Below are 26,313 nucleotides of genomic sequence, written 5' to 3' on the forward strand. Positions count from 1 at the left end.
CATACACACAAACCAACACATACAGACATATACACATGTACTATACGCTCACACAACCCCCACACACAGAAACACCCACACCGACACACAACCCCCCACACACACATAAAAAACATAATCATACATATATATATATATAAATAAAAAAAACAGCCAATCAAATCAGCACAGAACTGTGCCCCACCATCCCCCATAAAGCATCAAGACACGTCGCCCTCGTGATGCATGAAAGATGACTGATCCACAGCTGTGATCAGCTCAGCTGTAGCATGGCCACCCTGCTGGAAGGACGGCTTCCATACCCTGTGGGGGAGAGCATGGAATGTGTACAACTGTCGATACCTGCACGCCATGCAGGACTGGCAACGGCGTGCCATGACGCAGGTCTGGAGGCTGATGAGAGAAGAGGAGGTGAAGATAGAAGGAGAGGAGATGGAAGGACAGGAGATAGAAGGAGAGGAGATGGAAGGACAGGAGATAGAAGGAGAGGAGATGGAAGGACAGGAGATGGAAGGAGAGGAGATGGAAGGACAGGAGATAGAAGGAGAGGAGATGGAAGGACAGGAGATGGAAGGAGAGGAGATGGAAGGAGAGGAGATAGAAGGAGAGGAGATGGAAGGACAGGAGATAGAAGGAGAGGAGATGGAAGGACAGGAGATGGAAGGAGAGGAGAAGGAGAGTCCATCTCCATCCATCCGATGTCACAGTGAAAGACTCGGGGCTTGGAGAACATTCTGCATAGGTGCATGCTGGGACTGGTTAACAGGAGGCCACAAAACAAATAAGGGCTACTCAAATCACCTTAACTGGCATACTCTATACGAGTTTTGCTTGTGAAGAACACATGGAGTGGAATAATATTATGGCGCAGGTAAAATGGGGCAGATGAGACAGAAATAGAACAAGAAACAAATAGCTTAGTATAACATTAGCAGCCCAGGTAACAGAGATGCATCACTCCATGACAAAAACCCCACAGCCACAACACGGCAGAATGATTGGATTTTCCAGTCTGTTCTACACGATGGCTTCAATGTTACACATGTACTCTACACTGTGTTCCCATGCATTACCTAAGCACTGCAATGATTAACTTGTGTTAACATGTAACAAGCACTTAACCATTGCAATTTTGGTTATTCGGTAGGGTCATCTATGTTGTGGATAACACGCGGATACTATTCTAACACTCAACTTCCTAAACCCACACAACACAACCACAGCGATCATTTCCACGATAGACAAAACATGAATCCACAAGTTCTTGCGCAACAACAGCACGAGATGAACGGCACATTAACGACTACTTTCGCCAACCGTTACAACTCGAACTACAATACCCTGGCAATGAAAACAATCGTAAAACAAGATATTTTCCATTTTCAAACACTTGTTGTTTTGGTATGGGACATATGGGTGTGTTTTATAGCAAGCAGGGATTTGCCCTCATGCAAGCCCCGTAGGCACCATGGCCACATTTCAGCTTCACCTTTAAAATACAGAAACACAATTAAAAACATATCGAACGTGTTCAGGCCTGAGAGAAGCCATGCATACTGTAGACATATTCGTTTGTGGCTACGGTGTTACCAAATTAACGGCTTCTTGTCCTTTGGGTTCTTGTCAACCAACGGGAATCGTCATTCCTAAGAACGAGAGACAAAAGGGGGCTCAGGAGGGGAGGGGGAGTTGAAACTGCGAGGGTGCGAGGAAGCGGACTGAGGTGCAGCTCATTCAGTGGGATTGTTGCGAGTGAGCTCCACGGATTACTGTGACAGAAATCCGTCTGTTTGGTTTCAGGGCTACCCTCTCGCTCTCGCTCTGGAAGCTAGAAGGCTCGGCTCTTCAGTGGTTGAACATCTTTGAAGCAGATGCGACAGACTCCGCCAAGGCAGTAGAGAGACAGAAACTTATTCCCCCAGTGACTCCGTGTTTGTAAACAAAGGTGAGAAGCGCGTTTTGTTATTCCCTCACAGGACACATTGCCAGTGGTTAAGGAGATAAATATGATTGACGTTATAATAATATCCAGTACCTATAGTCTAATATTAAGAATACTTCATTATTTAATTATTATTCATAGAAGTCCAAAGGATATGGTTAATTACGCCAGTAAATCGCTGTAATTATGAACATTGCGTAGTTGTATCTACTGCTCTTGTTAATACCACTATTTTCTTTATTGGTTTGATACACCTTAATGATTTACAATTAGGCTATCATGTGGTTTAGTCGCTTATTTGGCTTTTGTGGTAAACTTCAGTTTATATTTTGGTTGTTCTACAATATCCTATCATATGGTAGGCTACTTATTTTATAGTGTAGTTTACTTCACCTTGCCAGTACAGGGTTGCAAAGTGTTAGAGTGTGCGCATCTAAAGAACAGCGCGTTGCACGTTACGCGTTAAACAGGTGCAAATGAAGAAGCTGAAAATTGACCCTCATCTGAAAAGAAAAAAAGAAAATTAAAAGATGCACGGATAACGTTGTATAGCTTTTGTGCATATGATAACTGTTTTATGTTTATGGCATTTCGTATTTGAGCAATTTATTTGATTTTCAGATGTGGCTCATTTTTGTAATGCAAGACGATTTCGGATCGCTTATTGAGTATCATGGCAAATCCCGTTAAACAATCCTCCCAAACGGCTCCACGGAAACTGGATGACCACAATTACGCCTGCCTGCGCAAGGTCCATGCTTCGTGGAGCTCTAACTGCGCTTTCTATAGGAGAAAAGGTTAAAGTTGATCAATACTTGGTTTCTTGATTTAAAATGTAGGCCTCCCGTTATTGTTACATAAGATATTTAGTAATCAATCAGAATCACGCAAGGAGGATATGTTTGCTTTGTCTTCAAAATGTTGCTAAATATATTACGTGTCGCTGTTTAGTCAGCTGTTTACCAGATAGAAATCGTTGGGAATTTTCACAGCAACTGTTAACTGAGTAGGCTACATCGATTTAAGCGTTCTTCTTATCTTGTGGGAGAAAGAAATTCCCCTCGGACCTGAGCAGGTGTCTTTAGAAGGATCGGGGAAATTCCATAATTGTTGAATTTGGAAAGTTAGGCTTGTTTGGATCAGACTTTAGACTTGTTTGGATCATAATTTTATATTATTAGATTTTGTTCAGAGCAGAGTCATTGAGGAAGGTTTAAACCTGAAACATTTAAAATTGGCATTTTAAAGTGAAGCAGAATGCTTTGTATGGAATGGGAAGTTAACGCTGAACATTCACCACCCATTATTTGAACCAATCGCTTCTTAGCCCTCCCTGTACTCCCCCCCCCCCCGCCCCCCCCCCCCCCCCCCACACACACACACACGGACACAGACACATGCACACACGCACATGCATAAACAAATTCACACTGACGTGTACAAACATGCATAGACACACACACACACACACACACACACACACACGCACACTTACATGCACACAAACACACAGACACAAATACACAAGCACACACACCATCACCATGGAAACATGCTCTATTGGCACTCTCACTTGATTGCATTCACATTACTCTTCGACTGTCACTCGACAACAACCCGAGGACATGTTTGAAGAAGCACATCAAACCCAGCTTGAGTGATGGTCAAATCCCGCTAAATGGGAAGGTCCCTTGGGCCCTCTAGGAATGTGTGATAGATGTATTTATGAGACATTATTGAAGGATATCTGGTGCTTCGAGTTTAGTGTGCAGGAAAGGGACACTAGCTGGCTGCAGCGTGTCCCTAGGGTGGGATAGGATGCAGTAAGGGTCGCCGTGTGTAATTGTTGAGAGAATATGTGCATGGAAGTGACCATGAAGCTAATGTGTTTTGCCCTGTGCCCACAGGCCTCTCCCCTAGACCACTGTAGTTTGCACTGCCTTACATGAATGAATACACTGCAGACATTCTGGAAGGGGGGGTTGGATGGGGCATGTATGCCACGCTCAAGTGCGCTGTGTGTCATGCATGTATGTATTGAACTGGACGGGGTTTGGTTTGTGTGTATAAGCATGTGTTTGCCTTGCAAAAGCTGACAGGCTTTTGCAGCCATAACAATACCACATGAATAGCACCACCATTTATTTACTTTGTCTCGTTAAGTATATCTATGTTGAGATATATTTTGTCTGCAGAATATTACAGGTAATTGTATTCGCAGTAAAGTCTGCGTTGTCCAGATAAGAACAGTGAGACCACTACCAATTTCAAATAATTTCAGTCTGAATATTACACAGAGAATCAGACTGTAGATGAACAACTTCTATATTTTCCTAGAAGTCTATTCTTTGGTTAATCTGGAGTCAGGTGGCTGAGTGGATAGAGCATCGGGCTAGTAATCTGAAGGTTGCCAGTTCGATTCCCGGCCGGTGCACATGACGTTGTGTCCTTGGGCAAGGCACTTCACCCTACTTGCCTCGGGGAGAATGTCCCTGTACTTACTGTAAGTCGCTCTGGATAAGAGCGTCTGCTTAATGACTAAATGTAAATGTAATGTAAATGTAATCTGAAGAAAGGATTTGGATTATTACATTTCATTACATTTATTCATTTAGCAGACACTTTTATCCAAAGCGACTTCCAAGAGAGAGCTTTACAAAGTGCATAGGTCACTGATCATAACAACAAGATAGCCACAAAAACATTGCAAGTAGCCAAAACATGAAGCACACATTGTGAACAACCAAAGTAAGTGCCAAAGGGAAGAACCATAAGAGCATGTAGTTAAACTAAGTTACAATTAAACAACATGAACCGCTATAAGTGCAATATGTGTGGATTATGACAGGATTATAGTTATGAGTTGCTGCAGGAAAGACATTACAAAGAAAAGACTGGTAACATCAGCCTTGTTGATCCTATCATGTCAGACCCTTACATGTACATTAAATGCTTTTACTAAATACACTCAAAAAAACTACAATTGCCAACAGCTATAGACATGTAAAACATAAAATTCATAAATTAAACACAGAATGGATTTAAGACAACATGCATCCCCCCCCCCACACACACACACATGCATATCAAAACACACATGGTCCTGTTAGGCCCTGGAGCATAGCTCATTTGAAGCTGGAATTGGAGCGAGCCAAAACCATATTTATCTGAATCTATTATTTTAAACATCTGTGAATGTATGTTAGTTTAATTAGGCTACATGTCAGTCAGGGCAAGGGCTATGTATGCTTTCAAATGTGTGTATGTATGTGTGTGTGTTTAAAAGGGTGGTTTCAGGGTCCAACTCACACATGTAGGGGGATTACTGTAAATGTACTCTGCTTACTGTATTGCTCTGAAGCACCGTCTGGAACTAGATTGTTTGCCATTCTCAGGCCTTATAATCTACCCCTGTGTCTCCTGTTTTCTCCATGAAAAAGGCTTACTCCCAACAACATCCAATTGCTTGGATGACAGTAGAATAGACTGAACTCAACGGGAGTAGATACTGGAGTAGTACCTGGTAAATTAGGAGAGACTGGGAAAGTCCGATGGTAACATAGATCACCAGAAGACCCACACTAGACAGCGTAGCAAACCTCATAGCAGTGAGTCCTACGGTCTCGGTATCTTCTGCTAGCAAACATGACATGTGTTTAGTACTTCAGAGACTGGCCATAGAGGAGACATGGGAACGAGCAGAGTTCTATACCACACATTGTAGCCCGAAGCTTTCCTGCTGGAAGGTAATTCCACACTAAAGAACTGGACGGAATGGAGAAGCTCTGAGAGAGTGAAGGCATTTCTGGTAAAAGACAACCTAACTGTTCCCTCTGAGAAATGAGAGAGAGATGAAGAGAGAGAGAGGAAGAGAGAGATGGAGAAAGAAAGAGAGGGAGAGAGAAAGAGATGCAGAGAGAAAGAGATGGAGAGATAGAGAAAGAGAGCGAGCGAGAGATAAAAGAACGAGAGAGAACGGGGCAAGGGAGAATGGTTAAACAGCCAGTGATCTATCACGTATTTTTGTGCGGGGAGTGGAGAGCAGTGGCACAGGGACGGTGGGAGGGCGAGGACGAGCGAGGGAGAGGTGGATGAGGAAGGACGGGATAGGGTAGAACCTCGACAGTAAGGGCACTGTTCCCTGCTGGGTGTTGCTCTCCCGGTTCTGGGCTCTGCCCACAAGGAGGGCGGGGGGGGGGGGGGGGGGGGGGGGCAGTGCCAGGCTGACAGCATCCTGGTTTAGCATCTGTTACCTGTCAGACCTCTCATTGCAGTCTCAATAGAGAAGAGGAGGAAATATAGAGGGAGGAGATGGAGAAAGAAATAGAGGATGGGGACAGAGAGAGAGAGAGAGAGAGAGAGAGAGAGAGAGGGGGGGGGACACAGAGAGAAATAGATAAAGAGAAATAGAAAGAAAGGTACTGGGTATCCACGTCATAACCCCCAGAAGGTTAGTGGCCGTGGGTGGGGGATTGTGATAGCGGAATGGGTTGAAAGAGAGACGAAAAACAAGGAAGAAAGGGACAGTAAAACTGGATGAAAGAGAGAGAGAGGAAGAGAGAAAGAGAGAGAAAAAGCAAGGGTACTGGGATACTGTAGGGAAAGTGAACTGGAGAACTCTGTGGGTTTGTGTGTGTGTGTGTCCTTTCATACAACTCCACTGTGGGCTCGCTGGCATTCTGTGGCATCTAGCGCTTGAGTAATCCTCCTGGGAACATACTGGCGCTGCCAAAGTGCCATCCAGATCCTTTTCTCTGTGCTCACCTCCCTCTTCCTCATCTATCCCTCAGTCCTTCCCTCTCCTCTCCCCTTTCCCCCAGACCCAGAGATCTCTACTACCCTCTTTAACGCTCTTGCCTCATCTTTTCTCCCCTCTCTTCTTCCCTAATCGGTTGTTCTTCCCCTCCTCTGCTTTCTGAGACTGGTCCTGGATGGTGTGAGGGAAGGATGCTCTCTTGGCTGTTGTCTCCCAGTGTATGGAAGCAACTCTACCAGACCCCCACGAACGCAGAGGCCCGAGTCCTTTTCCCATGGGCAGCACAAACAAAGCCCCCCCCAGCTCCCTCCCTTCCCTTCTGTGTGACTGCACCCAAACAGAAACCGCAGGCATTCACCACCAGCCCCCCGTCCTTCCACACACGGACGCCCTCCGATCTCCGCTGGCCATCATGTGAGAGCTTTCCTGCTCGTTTGAAGATACCTGGAATCAGCAATCAATGCCGGCAGTTGGAATATTGTCACAAAGCAGAGAGAGAGAGAGAGAGAGAGAGAGAGAGAGAGAGAGAGAGAGAGAGAGAGAGAGAGAGCAGACAGAGAAAAAAAGAGGGAAAAATCTGGTTTGCGTCCCATGTGTGGGTTACCGTCTGTTTGCTGTTCTGTCACGTTTCTTCTTAGTGGTTTAAGATTTGGTGATATAATAACCCCCCTGAGGTTCGCCTTCATGTCTGCCTGCTTAACGAGGAACTTATGGAGAATGAACCACAATATAGCTAACTATCCTTTAAAAATAGCCTGATAGCCCTATCATACAACTAAGCTGTTATGGTGGTTTATCTCTTTAAATTAGCCATAGGAGCAAAGTACAGAACGCAGAGAAAGGAAGGAAACACATACATATCTCTGTTCTGCTTTGTTTCTCTCCTTGAACACCCAAAGAAACTCTTGAAAAACAAGTTCCCAACCTTGATTAAATCTACCGGGTTAAATAAAGGTTAGATACTTGTTACCTTTACTTGACTTTTCAACAAGACTTTTGAGGTTGGGTCCTCTGGTCCAGAGCAGATTGTGAAGCCAGACAACTCAGGTACCGTGTGCGTGGTAGCTGACCGGGTTAACTGATGCCTGGGTGTGAACAAGCAGTTTGTTGGAATTTACATCTGCAAGAGTTGGCTATCTTTACAGCCTGCTCAAAAGTCATGGCCACGGTGGCCTTAGCAAAAGTTTAGCAGAACAAAAATTTGCACCAAATGTTTGACTCAGTTCAGCAATCCCCCTACTTTACAGACATGTTGTATTTAATCACCAGGCTTTAGTGGCCAATAGTTCTTTGCTTTGTCAATACTAAAGTGTGTTGTCCTGGAATTGTATTATGCAACTTACATATCCATTCCTCTCAACGATGGAGGTTCAGTATTAATATTTACATGTTGGGTGGGGGTTAGGGACGGGTTACAATCAGCATTCACAGAGTGTAGGTGCCCCTCTCTCTCATTCTTTCTCTCTCTCCCGCACTGTCTTCCTCTCTGTCTCTGTCTCTCTCTCTCTCACTCTCTTTCTCAACTACAAACCACCCACGATCCCCTTGGCACCCACTCTGGTGGAATTCAGGTCAGCGGGGGGAGTCACGAAAGGGCCCTCGGAGGGGATGATGAAGAGGAGGGGGAGGACAGGGAGGGAAGGAGAGGGAGGAGGTGCATGGGTTAGGTTCTGTTTGTTCCCTTTCTTGGCGTCAGAGTCCATGCCACCAAGAACAATCTCCCATTGTGGGAGAAACAAAAGAATCATAATTAAAGGGCCTTAAGTAATCATTAAAAACAAATGGAAGACCTCATCCGAACAACTGTCCCAATATGCGGCAGGTCAGATTTAGAGTGTCCATCAGTATTGGGGAAGGACTTTGTTTTCGGAAATACTCACACCACCAAACGTCTCTCCAATATAAACACACTTCTACTCACTTGAACTCGCTTTATCACCAAATGTCCAAGATTAGCACTAGGAAATATGTGTCCTAGTTCCACTGGCAAGTTCAGCATAAGGTGCTGACACATATTTCCATGTTGGGATAACATCGGGACAATCATTTGAATGCAGTTTGTCTGTACACTAATTATAATTACTACTATTGATACTGCCCATGGGTCTTGTCTTCAGAGATGGACTGTTCTGACATGACACTTTGTTGGAAGGAACAGAGTGGGCTAAATATGACACTCATAACCAGGCAAATTATGAAGCCCTTTGTCAATGACAGGAATTTGTAGTGAGAACGATCAGTCTCTCTCCGTAGTCAGCACACATTACTACTCTTCCTGTCCTTATTTTTAGTTCCCCAAATCCTCAATTTAGTGCCACAAGGGGGCTCGGAGGCAGGTTTGTGTGCTGTTTTGTTCAGCTCAGGGAAATCGGCCGGCATTAATGTCCCTCTTGAGTGTGTAAATAGGCCGGACTGTGGGAGCGCCGAGCAGAGCTGCCACTGGTCCGCTTAATCGCAGAAAGCTCCATCACTTTCAGACACTCCGGGAGCCAAAAGGGGACATGCATGAGAACTTCAGCACCCCAAAACAATGGCCGCACTTTGAAAGGTAACCTCAGCACCCCTGTGTTCAGCTCCCTCTCCTTCCGGGGTATCCCTCTCTGCCTACTCACGGCTGTCTCCCCCCCAGGATCCCAACGGCCCCTACCCACAACACAGTGCCCCTAATCCCCCCTCCCTCCCGAGGCCTCACCCCCTTGCTCTCCGTCCCTCAGCCTATCCCGAGCCTAGCTGATGGACCATACAGTCTGGTTTTCTTTACCTCGCTGCTTGTCAGGGGAACACACAACAATCCCCTTCATTGCCTGTTTATCAGCCCCCTTTTCAGAACCAAAAGAGGAGAAAGAGAGAGAGAAAGAAAGCGAGAGAGCAAGAGAGAGAGAGAGAGAGAGAGAGAGAGAGAGAGAGAGAGAGAGAGAGAGAGAGAGAGAGAGAGAGAGAGAAAGAAAGAAAGAAAGAAAAAAAAGAAGACAAAAAACGAGGAAACAATTAAAAACCCCTCTGAACCCTTTGCTAGCGTTTTCCCAGCCCTGGGGCCTGTGAACTAACTTGAAGGCCTCTAAAGTGGCCCATTATTCCAGCAGGGTTGGCGTGTTCCAAGGGCGGCCAGCCTCAATGGCCAGCCTTCACAGAGGGGGTTTTGTTTGGGCCTTCTTGGCTCACCACACCACTCACTGGTTAATTAGGAGCTGCTTTCATTTATCTATCTATCCATCCATCTGAGTATCTCTCCATCTGTCATACAGTAGCCCTAACTACTACTTCTCACAACTCACCTTGTTTCAACCATCCCCAGTCATTCACCAGACATGTTTTAAGATTTGCAGGTACATTACCAGAGGTGCAGTAGGACACTTTTAGAATGCACTTTGAAAGTTCACCCTGTTCAGTGTTGAGGGGTGATCTTGCAGTTTGAACAGCACTCAAGTTGGTTTGAGTGTCCAGTCTAAAGTTTGGATCCTCAAACAAATACACGTGACGTGAGGCTACAGGTTAATCAGTGAACCAGCAGAGAAGGATTGTTTGTTTATGAGACCCATCCAGGTGAAAGGGTCTTTGATAATCAGGTGTAGCAGCACTTACTAGGGTCATTCTTATGCTATATTGAATATGAAGACAGCTGTTATCTCTACTGGGCAACCCAACTTGTTTTGCAATATCAAAAGTTAAAAATAGATTCAGTCTCATTCTCCAATGTCAGTGCTGCCAGATTACTGTGCTCACAGCAGGAATCTAAAGTAATTGGATGCTTCCCAGGGATTTCTTCCTAGATACCTGACAAATTGTCTTCCTCATCAAAATTGCCCATTTTTATTTGCCGCACACTAGTAATGTAATCCGTGTAAATCCGCTCGATAAAAACAGATTATTTAAAAGATAATAAACGCGCAATCCACGGCAATTTAGACTAAAAATAAGTTTCATAACCAGATATGAATAATACAACACATGCAAGTTATGTCTGTTGTAAACTGGAGTCAGCAGGGAACAATACGTTTGGAGGAACAGTTCTATGCCACAATTTATTTAGTTCATTATTTTGTAAAAGAAAAAATATGATCCTATCAAATACATGTTCTTTTTGCACAACATGTTTAGCTGAACCAGGTTTGAAGCACAGACTATAGCCTTCATCTTATACAGCCTTCCAGGGCTGTGTGACCAATGACCAGGGGGAAATATTAGCATTGTTTGAGAAATTCTGCAGTGAATAATAACTTGGAAAAAAACTGTGATAGACTGATAACTAAGTAGCTGGTCTCATCACAGCCCAGCAGACAACAACAATATTCCGTACTCCTCTATGTACTTTTTCTGGGACAGACTCAGAGCCAACAAGAACCGTCTTGTTCTGAATAAACACCAGATGATGTGGTTCTGAAAGGACAGCGAACACAAGATACTTTCGTTCACTGTACAGACATTTAGTAATTCCGATGGGATATTGTCAGATAAAACATAATTTCTCTGGTGAATACGATTCTTGGCATTTAAACTAGCCTGTAGTAAAACTTTTTTTTTTTTTTACTGTCATTTGTGAACATTTTGTGTAATGTGTCGCCTGATAAGTTTGAGGAGATGAGTCTCTCTGCAGGGGACATTTCTTGGCTATGTTCCAAGGGGGACCTTTTCTTTCTAGAATCAGGGCCTTTATTAGTATGCTCTACACTTGTTTGCCTAGAAACCAGTTTAGTTCATTCAGATATGTGGCCACAGGATCTGTGCTGGGAATCTGTTTAGCCAATAGTACAGAAGACTATCTCATGAAGAGAAGAGACACTGTGTGCGTTTGTGTGTGTGTGTGTGTGCATGCATATGCTTGTGTGTCGTTGCATGAGAGAGAGAGAGACCGAGAGAGAGAGAGAGAGAGAGAGAGAGAAGAGAGAGAAAATACAAATGCCGTAACAAGAGAGAAAGAAAGAGAGAGATGAGAGTTGTAAAACAGGGAGAGAGAGAGAGAGAGAGTGAATAGCAGAGAGGTGTTGTAAAAGAGAGAGTATGATGTACTCTGAGGAGCTGGTGCTACACTGACAGATCCGTCACGCTCCCCTGGCTACACAACATTCTCCCAGTAGGTTGGCTGGCCTACACACCCACTCACCCAACACAGACACAGTGACAGACACTGCTACAATTACACAGCACCCTTAAAAAGAAAAGTGAAACTCCCTGTCACAGCCATTTCATAATACAAAGTTGCAGCAAGTATGGTCGTTGAGGAGAATAGTATATAGCAAGTCCATGGTTATGTTTGCTTGAGTTGTGTTTGCTGTTTAGTGAGACTCTTCAAAGGTGATAGATTCTGTGTTTTAGAGGAGAAGGAGACAAGTTCAGACTTTTGGACGTCTATATAGAGAAGACCAGCCGCTTCCAGTGGATGTGTCTGTGATGTCTGGGAAAAGTTCTGTTAAGCTCATTAAATGTAAGAGGCAGCCAACATATGGTGCAATGTGTGTTGTGTGTGTGTGCGTTTGTGTGATTGTGTGATTGTTTACATGCGCATCCGTGAGTAATGTATGTGTGTGTTTGCCTGTTTTTTAGTGCACAGTTATGTGAGACTGTGTTTAATTAGTGAGAGATCATCCATTTGACTTAGTTCTCTGGTTCTGGCCAACCCTGTGAAAGACTAGTACCTCCCCTCACTCCTCAAGACAGAATCCCATCTATGAGAAACCAAAGAGAGAGAAAGAGAAACAAATGGAGATAGAGAGATAGAAAGAGAAAGGACAAAGCAAGAAAGAGTATGAGAAAGACAAAAAGAGAGAAAGAGAAATGAGGGGGAAGCGAGAGAAAGAGACAGAGAGAAAATCATAGAGAGAGAGAGAGAGCGAGAGAGATGGAAACATAAGTTTACATCAGTAAGTGCGTCAGGTGAGTTAAGCGATGTATGAAACGTAAATTGTTTTCTAAGCGCTATAATCACATTTCACGGAGTAAGCCCCCAAACACAGATGTCAGTACCACCCACACCACCACCCTTACTTGTTCCCATCTCTATCCCCTTTGATCCATCCATTTTGTCTCTGCATCTATCTCTATCCTCTATCTCCACCCTACTCTTCCTCCCCCTCCCCCACCCTTTCTCCTCTCCTCTCTCCCTCTCTCATTCCAGCAGAGTGAACTAGTTGGGTGTAGTAGAGGATGTCGTAGAACTGGGTGGGGGAGTGGAGATGGATGAGGGGAGGAGGGGGGCTGCTTGGCTGATTTAATGAGCTCCCGTGGGGATCGGACTGAAGCTATCAAAACTCCTCTTCTCTCCACGCTTCTCCACGCCTCGTTTTAACTCGCCTCTCCTTTACACTTCACTCGCTCCACCCTTTCCCCTCCCCTCTCCTCCTCTCCGCCTTAATGCCAGCCCTGTTCAACTGATGTGCTGTGTTTAATGCGCTTTGTTCTTAATACTTTGGTATCAAATAGAGAGGTGAGATAAGGAATGAGAGAATGGATAAGAGAGTGAGAGGTGAATGGAGATAGAGAGAGACAGAGAGAGAGACAGAGATAAAGGAAAGGAGCCGTAGTGTTGGGCTCCAGGTCCCCCTGATAAGCCAGAGGGTGTGGGAGGTGTAGAAGAAGTCCTGTAGATCCCAGATTCTCCTCTTTCCTCTGCTGAACGCCTGTCTGCATCCCTTTTATCTCCTGGGTGGGATGAGGGCGGGGTGAAGAGGGGGGCCATGGTTACAGGCTGGATGGCTACCAGCCAGATCCCGATGCTGGCTTTGTAGGGCCCAACAAAAACTTCAACCTGACACTGGAATAGGATGATAATGGAGTGAAAGAGGAAGAAGCGTGAGATTCAGATAGAATGAGAGAGAGAAAGAGAAACAGAGAGAAAGAGCGAGAAAGAGAGAGAAAGAGAGAGAGAATCCTTAGGTGGGTTCAGTCCCCTCCAGTAACCTCTCAGCACCCACTTTCCCTCCTCTCTCTCCCTCCCACTCCCTCCTTCCATATATCCCCCCCCCCCTCTCTCTCTCTCTCTCTCTCTCTCTCTCTCTCTCTCTCTCTCTCTCTCTCTCTCTCTCTCTCTCTCTCTCTCTCTGCCACCCTGTCTCCATATTCTCAGAGTGAATGGGAATCGACCAGCTCTTCCTCTGACAAACACTCTAGAGCATAATAGGCTGTTAACACATAATTACAGTGGACCTGCTCACATCTGAGAGACGTATGCAGACAGCCACCATGGCCTTAGGGCTCCCTGGAGCCTCTCTAATCACTTGCTCATTACTGACACAAAGAGGAGGGCCAAACAATGAGACTCTCGCGGACCAGGAGGCTGAGGCGAGCTGGACGCTCCGGTCATGCATCGCCCAATGACGATGATGCTGGCTTGTGTTGTGTTTTTTACGCTAACAGGAAGTGATGGAGAATGCAGAGCAAGGGTTACAGTAGCATCCCATTGGGTCGGTCCATCCCTACACTGGGCCCTCTCAGGGAGGAGATTGGAATGCTTTTTGAGCATACTGTAAATACAGTATCACTGGGAATGTTTATCCCTGTGGTTTCCCCCTTTTCTCTACGACAAGTGGTTTGAAGGGTGTGCTGAATGCTTGTCTGTATCATTTGGCAGCAAACCCAATGGGGTTTTCTGGTTGTAATTACTGTGTGTGATCCGTTCCAACAGGAAATTTAAGTGTGTGTGTGTGTGTACGTGCTCATAGACACACTTTGTGAATCATTGTGTGTGTGGACCACCCTCAGTGAAGTGGACTGTCATCAAAAGGTCTGTGGCAGGACAGTTGCTTTTACATTTTACATTTACATTTTAGTCATTTAGCAGACGCTCTTATCCAGAGCGACTTACAGTAAGTACAGGGACATTCCCCCGAGGCAAGTAGGGTGAAGTGCCTTGCCCAAGGACACAACGTCAGTTTGCATGACCGGGAATCGAACTGGCAACCTTCGGATTACTAGCCCGACTCCCTCACCGCTCAGCCACCTGACTCCCTTTTACAACAGCGACTCCTTTAATCACTGCCAATCAAGAAGCAAGTATCTGTTGGCTGGCTGGCTGGCTGGCTTGCTGGCTGACTCACTGACTGACTGACTGACTAACTGATGGGCTGGCTGGCTGATTGACTGACTGAATGCGTGACTGTGTTACTGACCTTGGTGCTGAACACCAGTTCTAAAGTTTCAGATGGTCTGAGTGCTTGACTTACACAAACACATACCTACAAAATGAAACACATACACCTACAACTACACAACAAAAAACATACACCCACAGTCTAACACATGGATACAGACTATCACACACACACTCTCACACTCCATAGACAGATTTAGATATGTTTTATTAGTTTAAATGTGCCTCCTGTCTGTCAAAGACCAAGATTCTCACAACTTTCCAAACTATCAGCAGTCTGGTGTTAATTAAATTAATACAAAATGATTCTGTTTGTTTCTGTCTAATTCTATCTGGTTCTATCTGGCTCTATCTGGTTCGCTCTGATTCTTTCTGGTTCTATCTGGTACTCTCTGGTTCTCTCTGGTTCGGTCTGGTTCTGTCAAGTTCTGTCTGGTATAGAGCTCTCTGGAGACCATCACATGTCATGGTCATTCCCCAGAACTAGCTAAGACACAGTAACGGGGCTGCAGTCTAAGCCGTACATGGGTTCCAACTAGCTACATACACTGGATGCATTTACCCCAACTCCATTCGCGGAATACCTAATCGAGATTCGAGCATCAACAAAGTTTCCCTTTCTTCACTTGGCAGAATAAATCTTCCACTCTTTATGCGCGGTGCAACCTGAAGTAATTGCTGAGAGCTTCATTAGGGGGGGGGGCTTTTTCACAGCTCCCAGGCAGCCAGGCTGTGTGGTGTGATCCCTTCTCTTCCCACTGCATGGTAAGTGGCTGGTGGGGGAGGGGAGGGGGGGCAAGGGCCCCCCGAGGGGCCAGAGATATCCGGAGCCTGGCGCGGCTCCAGTTATCTCTACCTCACGGTGCATTGTGGGCCCCGGTCATGAGAACGGGTTAGAACCCCGTGGGAGTGCAGTGGGTAACTTCAGGTCCTTCACACCTCTCTCTCCCCCTCTCTCTCTCTCTCTTTCTCTCTCTTTCTCTCTTTCTCTCTCTGGGGCATCGCCTGCATTCCAACCAGGCAGGACCTGTGCAGACACATCGTCGTCAAGGAGTAACCTTCGTAAGATTGTGATTGTGAAGCAGATAACCGGGTCATTCCGGGATGCGTTACCTATCGGAGCATTCCCCATGCCGTGAGGGTGGGAAAGTGTTCGTGAAACTGTGCTGGGGTTTACAAACTGCGTAAAAGCTGTCTGTTGATTCTTTGGGTGTGTTTGATGGCTCTATTACTCTTTGGTCTTTGAGTTCATACTTCATTTGGTGAAAGTAAGGATTGAATGTGTCCACCGATTCAGATCTATCAAGCTTCACAGTCTCCGTTTGTGCGTGTGTGTGTGTATGAGTGTGTGTGAGTGTGTATTTGTGTGTGTACATGTGTGTGCGTTAGCAGCAGTGAGCTTCCTTTCTCCCTTCCTTACCCTTCCCTTTAAGCCGCGCTGCGTTGCTAGGACAACCTGGCTGGGGCCTGGTTGCATCGCGGTGGCTCTCAAAGCCAGCACTCAGGGAGCCTCCTCTCCCCGAGAAGGCAGCATAAAATCGGGATAATCGCCGTCGATTATGGGACACAATGGACTGCCGCTTCTCAAAGATTCATTCATCCCGGAAAAAGAGACCGTGGAGGGGGGAAGAGAAAGGGGCGCCCCGGCCTCTCCGCCGCTCTCCCACGGTGGGCACAGGCATGACATCAGCGGCCTGAATGGACTGGCATTCTGGACATCCCCGCGGTCCCCCTCCTGTACCCCGCGTACCCCTCACCCCCCCCACAGCCCACTCCCCCCCCCCCCCTCCTCCAACTGCCACCCCACCACCACCCCCACCCCCCCTCCACCCCTTTCGGGCCCCTGCCATTTGGACGTGGCGCTTGGCCCGGCGAGTTGGGGCCACCGCCACTGTTTGCGTGCGAGACAAAAGCCCCTCAGAGGGAAGGGAGAGGAAGCAGAGAGCTTCACATGGTCCTCGCCAAGAGTAGGGATGGCTGCCTCTGCCTCTGCCCTCCCCTCGAAGGCCCCTCATTTGGCTTAGACAGGGTGGTGTGACCCCCCAAAGCCCACCTCCCAAGAACCCCCTCTCCTCCACCACCCCCACCCTCTGCCAACCCTATTACAAACACACACACAACACTCACACGAACCCTAACACACACAAGCGGTCCCTGTCCTCTCCAGGGCGCTGTGTGAAAGAGTATGACATGTCAAGGGACTTGGGATGACTGATTTCTCATGATACAACCTCGGTTGTCAGTGATGGCATTCCTCTGGCTTTTGTTGTTCCTTTGGGCCGTTTGTTTGCAGAGGAAATAGCTTTCGAACACATTTCCTTAATGAGAAGAATGTGCTCGAAGTCCATACGTTGTCAAGCCCCATGGTGCTGACAGGCAGGAGAGACACTAGTTTGACGCCAGCGGATATGAAATGCCAGACTTTTGTGCTTTCGGTTTCGAGATTGAAAAGGAAAGATAAATCTATTTTCTTTTTGTTAGTGAGTCGATATTTCATTCCTTGTCACTGTCACAATGGATCAGACTCGAGCTGTTGTTTGATGGTTAAACTGGGCTCTTTTCATAAATGGAAATTACAAAGTGAATGAACACATATAATTCACTGCAATGATTTATAATGCTTCTATTCTTATAATCTGGATGATCTAGATTGAATGTATAGGATTAAGGTCATTGCCACTTTAATCTAACTATTCATTTGTGAATAGTTATATTGTGACTAGACTGTGACTTTGGACCTTTCCTGACCATGAGTTCAAACCTACTACACCAGTAATGGCTGTAGCACAGCCAATCACAGACTAGCAATTTTGTGAAAAAATACTGTAATAATTATTATTCTGATGATGGCAATAACATGCACAATAGCATGAAAGGCAGATAGTGGTTTTAAGAAGGTAAAACGCCTTTAAATTCATACATTTTTGTTCATAAACAAACAACACCCAGTCCATTGTAGGAGAAAAGCTGCACAGTGCCACAGCATGGCAATGCTGTGACATCATACCAAAGCATGAACACGTTCTCCACAAACCCTCCTGTCAGGATCACTCCCAGCCCCAACCCCCACCAATCACCCCCATCATCTGTCCATCCGCCTGTAGCCCCAACAACAGCCTTTCCATCACTAAGTCTTCAAAGTGGTCATGACGGACACAGTCTTTTACTGATCCGTCGACACGGGCAACCTAGAAAAACAGGCCGGAGGGCATCCATCAGCACACCTCAGCTGCGAGCTCCTCCACCCTCAGTGGAGAACGTCTGACACTGGAAACGTGCGTTCTGGGGGGGATTACCTCCTCTATGGAATGAAGAGACCCCCGGGGGGATTTTACTCTTAAACTCGGCCCGTTGACTCCTCCCTCCACCCCCGGTGTGGTGTGTAAGCATGTGTGTGTTTGTGAGGTTGTGTGTGTGTGGTTGTGTCTGTGAACGGTGGGATGACGAGGGCTCTCTGGCTGATGTGGCTGTGACCTGGGTGTTCTTCCTGGGTGGAGCCGACTTGCTGCTGAGTGAACGCTCAGAAGGAGCAGCGGGCCAACCGTGAGCGAGAGCAGAGTTTGAGTGAAGCCAGTCGAAACGATCGGAGGCTGGATCTAGTCTTTTTGACTTTGCTGGCGGTGATTGAGTCTCTGTGATTTGGCTGTTTGCTTGATCTGCCTGTTACAGTACTTCCTCTTTGCCAAAGACTGATGGTTTAGTAACTAAAGTACTATATGTACTGTGCATAGCCCTCACCTCTATCACACCTAAGATGAAGTAAGTGCCTGTCAACATAACTTATTGCTATTTTACTTGAATCCTTTTGATAGTTGTTGATTACGTTGTAGATAAATGATATGTAGTGATATGTTAAAGTTAACAGTAAGATATTGTTATGCACTTCTCGTGGTCACAGTTATACTTGTCCATACTTGCATATTGGCAAACGCCTTTGCGGAAGTATTTATGAGGTGAATAGTTAATGTAGATGCTTGCTCAGTCCATCATGTAGATGCTTGCTCAGTCATTGGCATTGCTCAGTCTTGCTCTGCCAGTCATACCATTTCTAAATGTGCTTCTCAAGTATCCCTCCTATTTACACTAATTTATATTGCCAAAAGGATTTGCTTGTGTGCCTTCACACGCATATGAACATGAGTGGCATCCCATTATTAAACCATAGGATACGATGTCGGCCCACCCTTTGCAGCTATAACGGCTTCAACTCTTCTAGGAAGGCTTTACACAAGGTTTAGGAGTGTGTTTATGGGAATTTTGGACCATTCTTCCAGAAGTGCATTTGTGAGGTCAGACAGATGTTGGACGAGACGGCCTGGCTCGCAGTCTCCGCTCGAATTCATGCCAAATGTGTTCTATCGGGTTAGGTCAGGACTCGAGGCCAGTCAAGTTCTTCCACACTAAACTCGCTCATCCATGTCTTTATGGCCCTTGCTTTGGGCACCTGAATTCAATGATTTAGATAGCTGAGTGAATACTTTTGGCAATATAGTGTAGTTGGTGTACACAATCTGCCATTATAAAACATCCATTGGTTCACTTGGATGAGGTGACGTCATTTTTCGCTGTGGTATGCTGACAGAGGTGGCAGAGAATTAGGGGTTCATGTGAAATATTCATGGTTCACTACACCTTAATATACGCTGTGCATGTCGCTATTAGAATTCACACATTTCACTGTAGCACTGGGGGTATTCAATTATTTATTCAAGTGATCTGCAATTGAATTAGTCTGGCAGTGTCCTCGGCTGAGATTAAGTGGTTTATGAGCCAATCCGATTAGAGAGTGAGAGAGAGTGTGGTGGCGGAGGGGGGTGGGTAGGATCTGAAGAAAGGGTGACGGAAGAGGAGAAAGAGAGAGACAGAGAGAGGGAGAAAGAGAGAGAAAGAGAGAGGGAGAAAGAGGGAGAGAGAGGGAGAAAGAGGGGGAGAGAAAGCACAGTGAAAATATAGGACTGGTGAGGACGCTCGAAGAGAGGAGCACGTCAGAGATAAATGGAAAATGAAGGAAGAGTGAAAAGAAAGTAGAGTAACGTGAAAAAGGAGGATCAGGGGAATGGGTTGAGAGAAAAAGGGGAGAAGAGAGAGAGAGAGAGAGAGAGAGAGAGAGAGAGAGAGAGAGAGAGAGAGAGAGAGGGAGAGAGAGAGAGAGATAGAGAGAGAGAGAGAGGAATACAGAAAAGGAGACAGAGCGAGAGAGTGAAGGATGCAGAGAGATCAGTCCCCTTAGGAACATCTCCAATTTTGACAGGTCCTGACACGTGTCAACACTAGTGATAGACCAGGATGGTTGCATCTGCTGTGCTCTTTGCAGCATTCCTATATACTGGCATGAAGGCGACATACGTATACCTAAAATAAGACTGCAATTTGTCATTCATTTCCTGAAAGTTTTTTTGGGGCTTATTTTTAGAGCCATCTATCATTGATATGCAGTGTTAGAGCAGAGCCATTCACTGTTAATCACAGCAAGTCATTTCCTGCCTCCTTGACGTCTCCACGTACACCCCGCCGCCCCTCCCCCCATGTGCTTAAAATAGAAGAAAAATAGAAAGAAATTAAATAGAAATGAAATTCAATTAACAACATTCATAGATTAACTGAAATCGGATGAAGTCGAAATAGTCTATTTTTGATCTCCATTTAATGAATAGAGGCTGTTCTCGGACATCCTGGAGGGGTGTTGTCATGGTAGCGTGAGGATGACTAATGCTAGTCTGTGCATGGTGTTAACATGTACTCCCTCCCGATTGGTGGCAAGGTGATGGGGAGGAGTGGGATCTCCATCTGTGTGCCTGGAAGCAGGCCAGGTGCTCATTCTCTAGAACCATGACAGAATCATCATTAGAAAGGATGTGTGTGTGCGTGTGTCGCGTGCGTTGGAGAGTTTGCATGTTTTCTTCCATCATTACATATTTTGATCTTGCTGAAGACGTTCCTTAATGAGTGTGTTTGTATGTGCGTGGGTTGTGTGTGTGTGTATGTGTTCGTCCTGCGAGCAGTTGCAGAGCTGTTGAGTAACAACACAGAGCCCATGAATGCTGGTTGTGGATAGAGTCTCCCAATGCGCCTAGCTCCTTTTCCTCTTGTTCTCTCTCCTCTTTTCTCCACTGTTCTGAAAGATCCAAAGTCATAATGGATCTATTAAGTCATTTAACTGAATACTAACTAATGCTGACTTTCAAGAGGCCCTGGCACCCCTTGTGTATGTGTGTGTGTGTGTGTGTGCGTGTGTGCGTGTGTGACCGTGCTGCTTCAGTCCAAGGGGGTGGTACTGAAGGTCAGAGTCTTTTGAAACTTTGTTTCCTCTTTCACACCCTCTTCATCCTCCATTCATTCTCATTCAATGAACCGAGCTGCCTTGAAAAGCAACAGAGCAGACAATTTCACATCTCACAACAATTGATGGAGGAGTATAGAGGGTTAGAACACTTGTCTTCAGATCGAAAGGTTGCAGGTTCAAATCTGCCTCTGTACTGTCGCTTTGTTTAGTGTGTGCTTAATATAATAATTGAAATGAAGCACAGAAAATGTTTCCCCTTTGAATGCAGTAAACCAGAAATGATTTAGGATTTGCTTGGTTACTTCTTGGGAAGTGCAGAGGAAGTACATTTGGATCCCCTTATAGTAATGGAGCACATGTGAATCACCTAGTACATGCAGTGCACAGCCAGTAGCACTTGTTCTGTCATGCCTGTTTGACTGCAAGCTGAAAGACAGACACATTCTTCTGTCTAAGACCTCATAAGGCTTGTGCTTCTGCTATGCTGTCAGATATTATAAGCACAAAGCAACATAACAACGGCAGGGTTTACGCCAGAGAGAAAAGTGTAGGGAGACAAGTCAAACAACCTCTCTGTCTGCCTCGCTTTTGCAATTCCCCAATCTTCCTTCCCTCCCTCCATCTGTTTCTTTTCTTTCTCCATTCCTCCTCCATTCTTTCTACATTTCCTGTGGTATTATGTTTGTGTGTGTGTGTGTGTGTGTCACCCACAAGGAGCAGTCTCATCAGGAAGTTAATTTAAGAAATGCATTGAAAAATGACACGTCACAAACCGCTGAACTAAAACAGAAGGGAACAACGATAGTTAGTTATTGTTCAGGACATGTATGTCTACTCCACCCAAATGCATGATTCTTTGTCTGAAACATAGGAGAATTGTCTATAGTATCTCCAGTGGTCTTGATCTAGTTGTTTCCTGTACAGATTATGTTCTCTTTGTATTTAGAGAGATATCTTTAACTTTTAGATATGACATTAATGACATTTAAATCCAGCCTTTAGATTTAAGTCTCTAAAAGGTGTATTTATTTTAATTTGTTCAAGCTCCTAACTGGACTGCAGGATTTAGAAGCAAAGGGCCTTCATCTGGCCTGTGAGGGGTGCAGAAACTGCTTTAAAATCCTACACAGCTAAATTGTTTAATGTAACCTCCCTTTTATGTAACTGCATTGTGTTGTACTGTACTTTGTGTGCTGTTCAGTGACAATAAAGTTTAATCTAATCTAATCTACATTGTGTGGTGAAACAGCTTTTCATGAGCAATGTAGTTGCAAAGCTTAATAGCCCAAAAAAGATTCACTTATGGCTGGGGAATGTATCAGTCAGTCATGTGCAGACATGATCTAAGGTATTGACAGTATGGTCTCACATGGTCCGACAGGAGGGCATGATGTCTGTGCAAACAGAACTTTGTTTTCAAATACATGTCACCAAGGCCGGATTAACCATTAGGGCAACTGGGAACTTGCCCAGGGGCACATGACATCTAAGGGGCCCTGGACAATGTCAACTAAAATGTTATATCACTTTATGAACGCAGTCCTAACTTTCCTTAATGTGAGTACTTTATTGCAACTCATTCGATCAAAATATTATGTTACATCACGTCAAAAACAGTGTTTGTGTAGTCTAGTAGCCAGTGCCGTCGCTCCCATAACGCGCACTACGCGCTGTGCGTAGGGAACCAACTCCTGAGGGGGCACCAAAAATTAGCCAACTGTGTGTTTTAGAGTTTTCATTTTACGTAAGTCAGTTAAGTCAACATATTGTCTTTTATCACTACTTACACAATGTTGACATCTTTCAGATATGGTGTGGTGGTGTATTATGTAATTCAAGTCCATAGATTTGGCTTACATGAGATGAAAGGTTATGTGGTTGAAAGTATGCTATATGGATGTAATAATCTTCTTCCTGTCTCTCTCTCTCTCTCCTTCCTCTCTCTGTCTCTGCAGTTCCAACAATATGCCTAAGCAAGTGGAGGTGAGGATGCACGAGAGCCACCTGGAGCCTATCGAGGCCAGGCCCAGGTCCAAGTGTGCCAACCTCTGCTCCAAGTTGTTCAAGAACTTGCTGCTCACGCTCACCGTGCTCGGTCAGTTGTCCGTCGACCTCTTATCAGCGGTCACAACATTGTCTCTCCTCATCTCTTTCTCCTCTTCTCTTTTCTTGTCATCTCCTCTCTTCCGTTTTCTTTTTTTCTCTTCTCCTCTCCTCTTTTCTGTCCCCTTCTCTTACATTAAGTCATTTTAGTCATCTTAATTATCTTATCCTTTCCTGTCCCTGATCTTTAACCCTGTAATACACCCCGCAATATCTCCCAGAAATATACACAGCTCTAATTGGGAAGTCTCATAGCTGGCAAGTCGAACGCAGGCACTTACCACAGAAGAAGAGGTTCAAAGGGCTGTCTAAATGTTCTTTTTGATGTAACTGATCAGCTCCAATGAGAACAGCTGCCATTTGTGCTGCCGTAGTCTGAACACCTGGTGCCAGTAGGCCCTGACCTTCCCCAGCCCTGGAGCACCTGGCGCCCTCTCGCTGACACCCATCTGCATCTGCCCCATGGGCAGGAAGACTCGCATTAGCTGGAAGATTGTGGTGTTTGTGTGTTGTGGGTGGGGGTGGTAGGAGAGGAGAGAATGCATGACTCAATACCCCTGACAACGTACATTATGTGTTACATACAGTATTGTACATGGGCAGCTCAGCTGTGGATTTCTGTGTGTCTTTATTTGGGGGGGCGACGCCACGGAGAGAGATGAGGGCTGGTGGTGACAGGATGAAGTCAGGGAGGGGGGCATGAGGGTTGGTGGCAGGATGCTGGGGAGAGGGGGAGAGGGTGTAGGGGGAGAGAGGACTGCCCAGGGATCGCGAGGCAGGAACAAGCATGGTGTGAAGCTGGAGCTTTGTGGAGGAATACCCAAAGAAGAGCACAACAAATATGCATGAGGAAGATGCAAAGAGTTGGACTCCAGCGGGTGTTGTTCAGCAGCCTCATCATGCTCTGGGATCCCTGGCAGCTGTGTGGTAGCAGAGGAAGTACAGCCTCCAGGGGGGTCAGAGGGGGTTTCAGGGGCCAGAGCCTCGCTGTGTCTGGCTCGTCACAAAGACAGACCACAGGGCCAGTGTGCAGACATGGCTGCAGGGGGGCTGGAGCAAACAGGGGTCAGATCTGTTTACGGGCCCGAGGGAGTCCAGGGGGAGGAGGGCCAGGGTCAGGGCAGGGCAGGGATAGGGGTAGGTTGATTCTGTGGTCTTTCCTCCCAACTCCAAATATCTCTTTCCAGGATATTTGGAGTTGGGATCCAGTCAATGAGTAGAATTGACATAAAGTGAAGATGAGGTGAAAGGTCTAGTTGATAGTAATTAAAACGTCACTTTTTGCCTACCAAGGTAAGCCAGGTAAGGTTAAGAATAGCATTGAGGTTTGCGGGGGACTTTTTTCCGGAACTCTCATTTCTTATAAGTGGGAAGAGATGACATATTTTATCTGACTCTTTCCTAGGAAACCTGCTGTTTTCCCATAGAGAATAGCGATCCTTTGATATTTTTAGGTTAGATTTTATGTGGAGTTGTCTCTCTGTGTCTCCCTCTCTCTCCCTCTTTATATCTCTCTTCAAAGAGATCTGTGCTAATCCTCCACAAGCTTCTTCCTCACACCATGTTCCTGTGTATATCCCCTCCCACTGTCATCTAAGCATCAGCAGGCTTCCCCAACCCCAGTCTGCTGGATTCATTAATAAGCCACAAAGCATCACAAACGATTGGCTTAAGGAGGGAAAACGTTTGCTTTATTTATTCATCATCCCATGAACCATTTTCCACAGCAACTACTTGCTTAAGACTAATTGTCATTTTCTGCAAATGTCCTCTGGGTGTGAGAATGACGTCCTAAACAGATTGTTCTCTTTACAAAGATTTTTGTGGTGGGCATGTTTTCCTTTCCCCAATCTAAAAAGAACAACCTCAAGTGGTCCAAAATGATTCCTTCTCTCTGAATGTTCCGATGTGTATGTCTGTCGTATTCTACATTGTTTGAGGTGCCGACTCCCCTTCCTTTTAGGTATTTTAGATATTTCACAAACTGAGTTCTGTTATTTTGGTTCCTCTGATCCTTCCCCCTCTCCCTCACGCTCACCACCCCCCCCCCCCCTCTCTCTCTCTCTCTCTCCAGGTGTGATTCTGGGGGCTGTGTCTGGGATGCTGCTTCGTGTCGCCTCTCCCATCCACCCGGACATCGTCATGGTGATTGCCTTCCCTGGAGACATACTGATGAGGATGCTGAAGATGTTGATTCTCCCTCTGATCATCTCCAGTTTAATCACAGGTACCCAGCTGGGCCCCACATTCTCACAGCAATACATAGATGTATCTGGACTATGGAACCTAGAGGAGATATTATGATTCACAGATTATTTTTTCTCCAAAGTGGCCTTATCAGATGGGCACATCCAAGCGTGAACCAATATTGTCACAGTTACTCAGTAATGTAATGATCAATGTTTGTGTGTGATAATATCTGCTGCAAACAGTATTTACACCAAACACACAAACACACCCCTTCCCATCATCCCACAAGCAGAAAGGAAGCGGTGAATGTTAACCGATGCTTGATGTGGCAGGTCTGGCTGGTTTGGACGCCAAGTCCAGCGGTCGCCTGGGCACCAGGGCTATGGTCTACTACATGTCCACCACCATCATCGCTGCTGTGCTGGGGGTCATCCTAGTCCTGATTATTCACCCTGGCGACCCTAAGCTGAAGGAGAAGCTGGGAGAGGGACACAAGAACGACGATGTCTCCAGCCTGGATGCCTTCTTCGACCTCATCAGGAACCTGTTCCCAGAGAACCTTGTCCAGGCTTGCTTCCAGCAGGTAAGGAGTCCTGTTCCATACCTTCGGAAGCTCCCGTTAATACTGTAGCTGGTGTCAAAATACCACCTGACTGTTAGACCCGGTCCCAGTATGGAGGATGTTCATTTAGAATGCAGTGCTAATTAGCTACTACAATTTTCTCTCACCTGTAATTACAGCTAACAGCTTCACTCTGCCCCAACCTCCCAACTCTGAACACAGATGAAGCACTCTCTCTCTCTCTCTCTCTCTCTCTCTCTCTCCTTCATCACTCTATGTTTTCAATGTGTTTTTAGGGACACCATTCATAATATCTTCCTGAATCGGAATTGGGTATAATTCGAAGACATTCTAAGACAACCTACATCTTACAATATTTTCACTAATTGTGAGT

At 45.7% G+C, this 26,313-nt stretch overlaps 1 protein-coding gene across 3 annotated transcripts in view; it reads left to right on the plus strand.

The window, feature by feature from the left end:
* The first annotated feature begins 1,775 nt into the window (after positions 1-1,775).
* The window catches only part of slc1a2b (solute carrier family 1 member 2b), a 30,127-nt gene continuing 5,589 nt past the window's right edge, over positions 1,776-26,313 (plus strand). For 2 of the 3 annotated variants that reach the window (XM_067235418.1, XM_067235417.1), the window contains exons 1-4: positions 1,776-1,945; positions 23,020-23,159; positions 25,242-25,394; positions 25,690-25,940. In XM_067235418.1, coding sequence (XP_067091519.1) covers positions 23,030-23,159; positions 25,242-25,394; positions 25,690-25,940 — 534 coding nt within the window. In that variant the 5' untranslated portion in view covers positions 1,776-1,945; positions 23,020-23,029. Of the gene's footprint in view, positions 1,946-23,019; positions 23,160-25,241; positions 25,395-25,689; positions 25,941-26,313 lie in introns of those variants that run through there. The other variant, XM_067235419.1, reaches the window with a different exon arrangement.

The sequence above is a fragment of the Osmerus mordax genome, chromosome 4 (assembly GCF_038355195.1).
Source record: "Osmerus mordax isolate fOsmMor3 chromosome 4, fOsmMor3.pri, whole genome shotgun sequence".
Classification (NCBI taxonomy): domain Eukaryota; kingdom Metazoa; phylum Chordata; class Actinopteri; order Osmeriformes; family Osmeridae; genus Osmerus; species Osmerus mordax.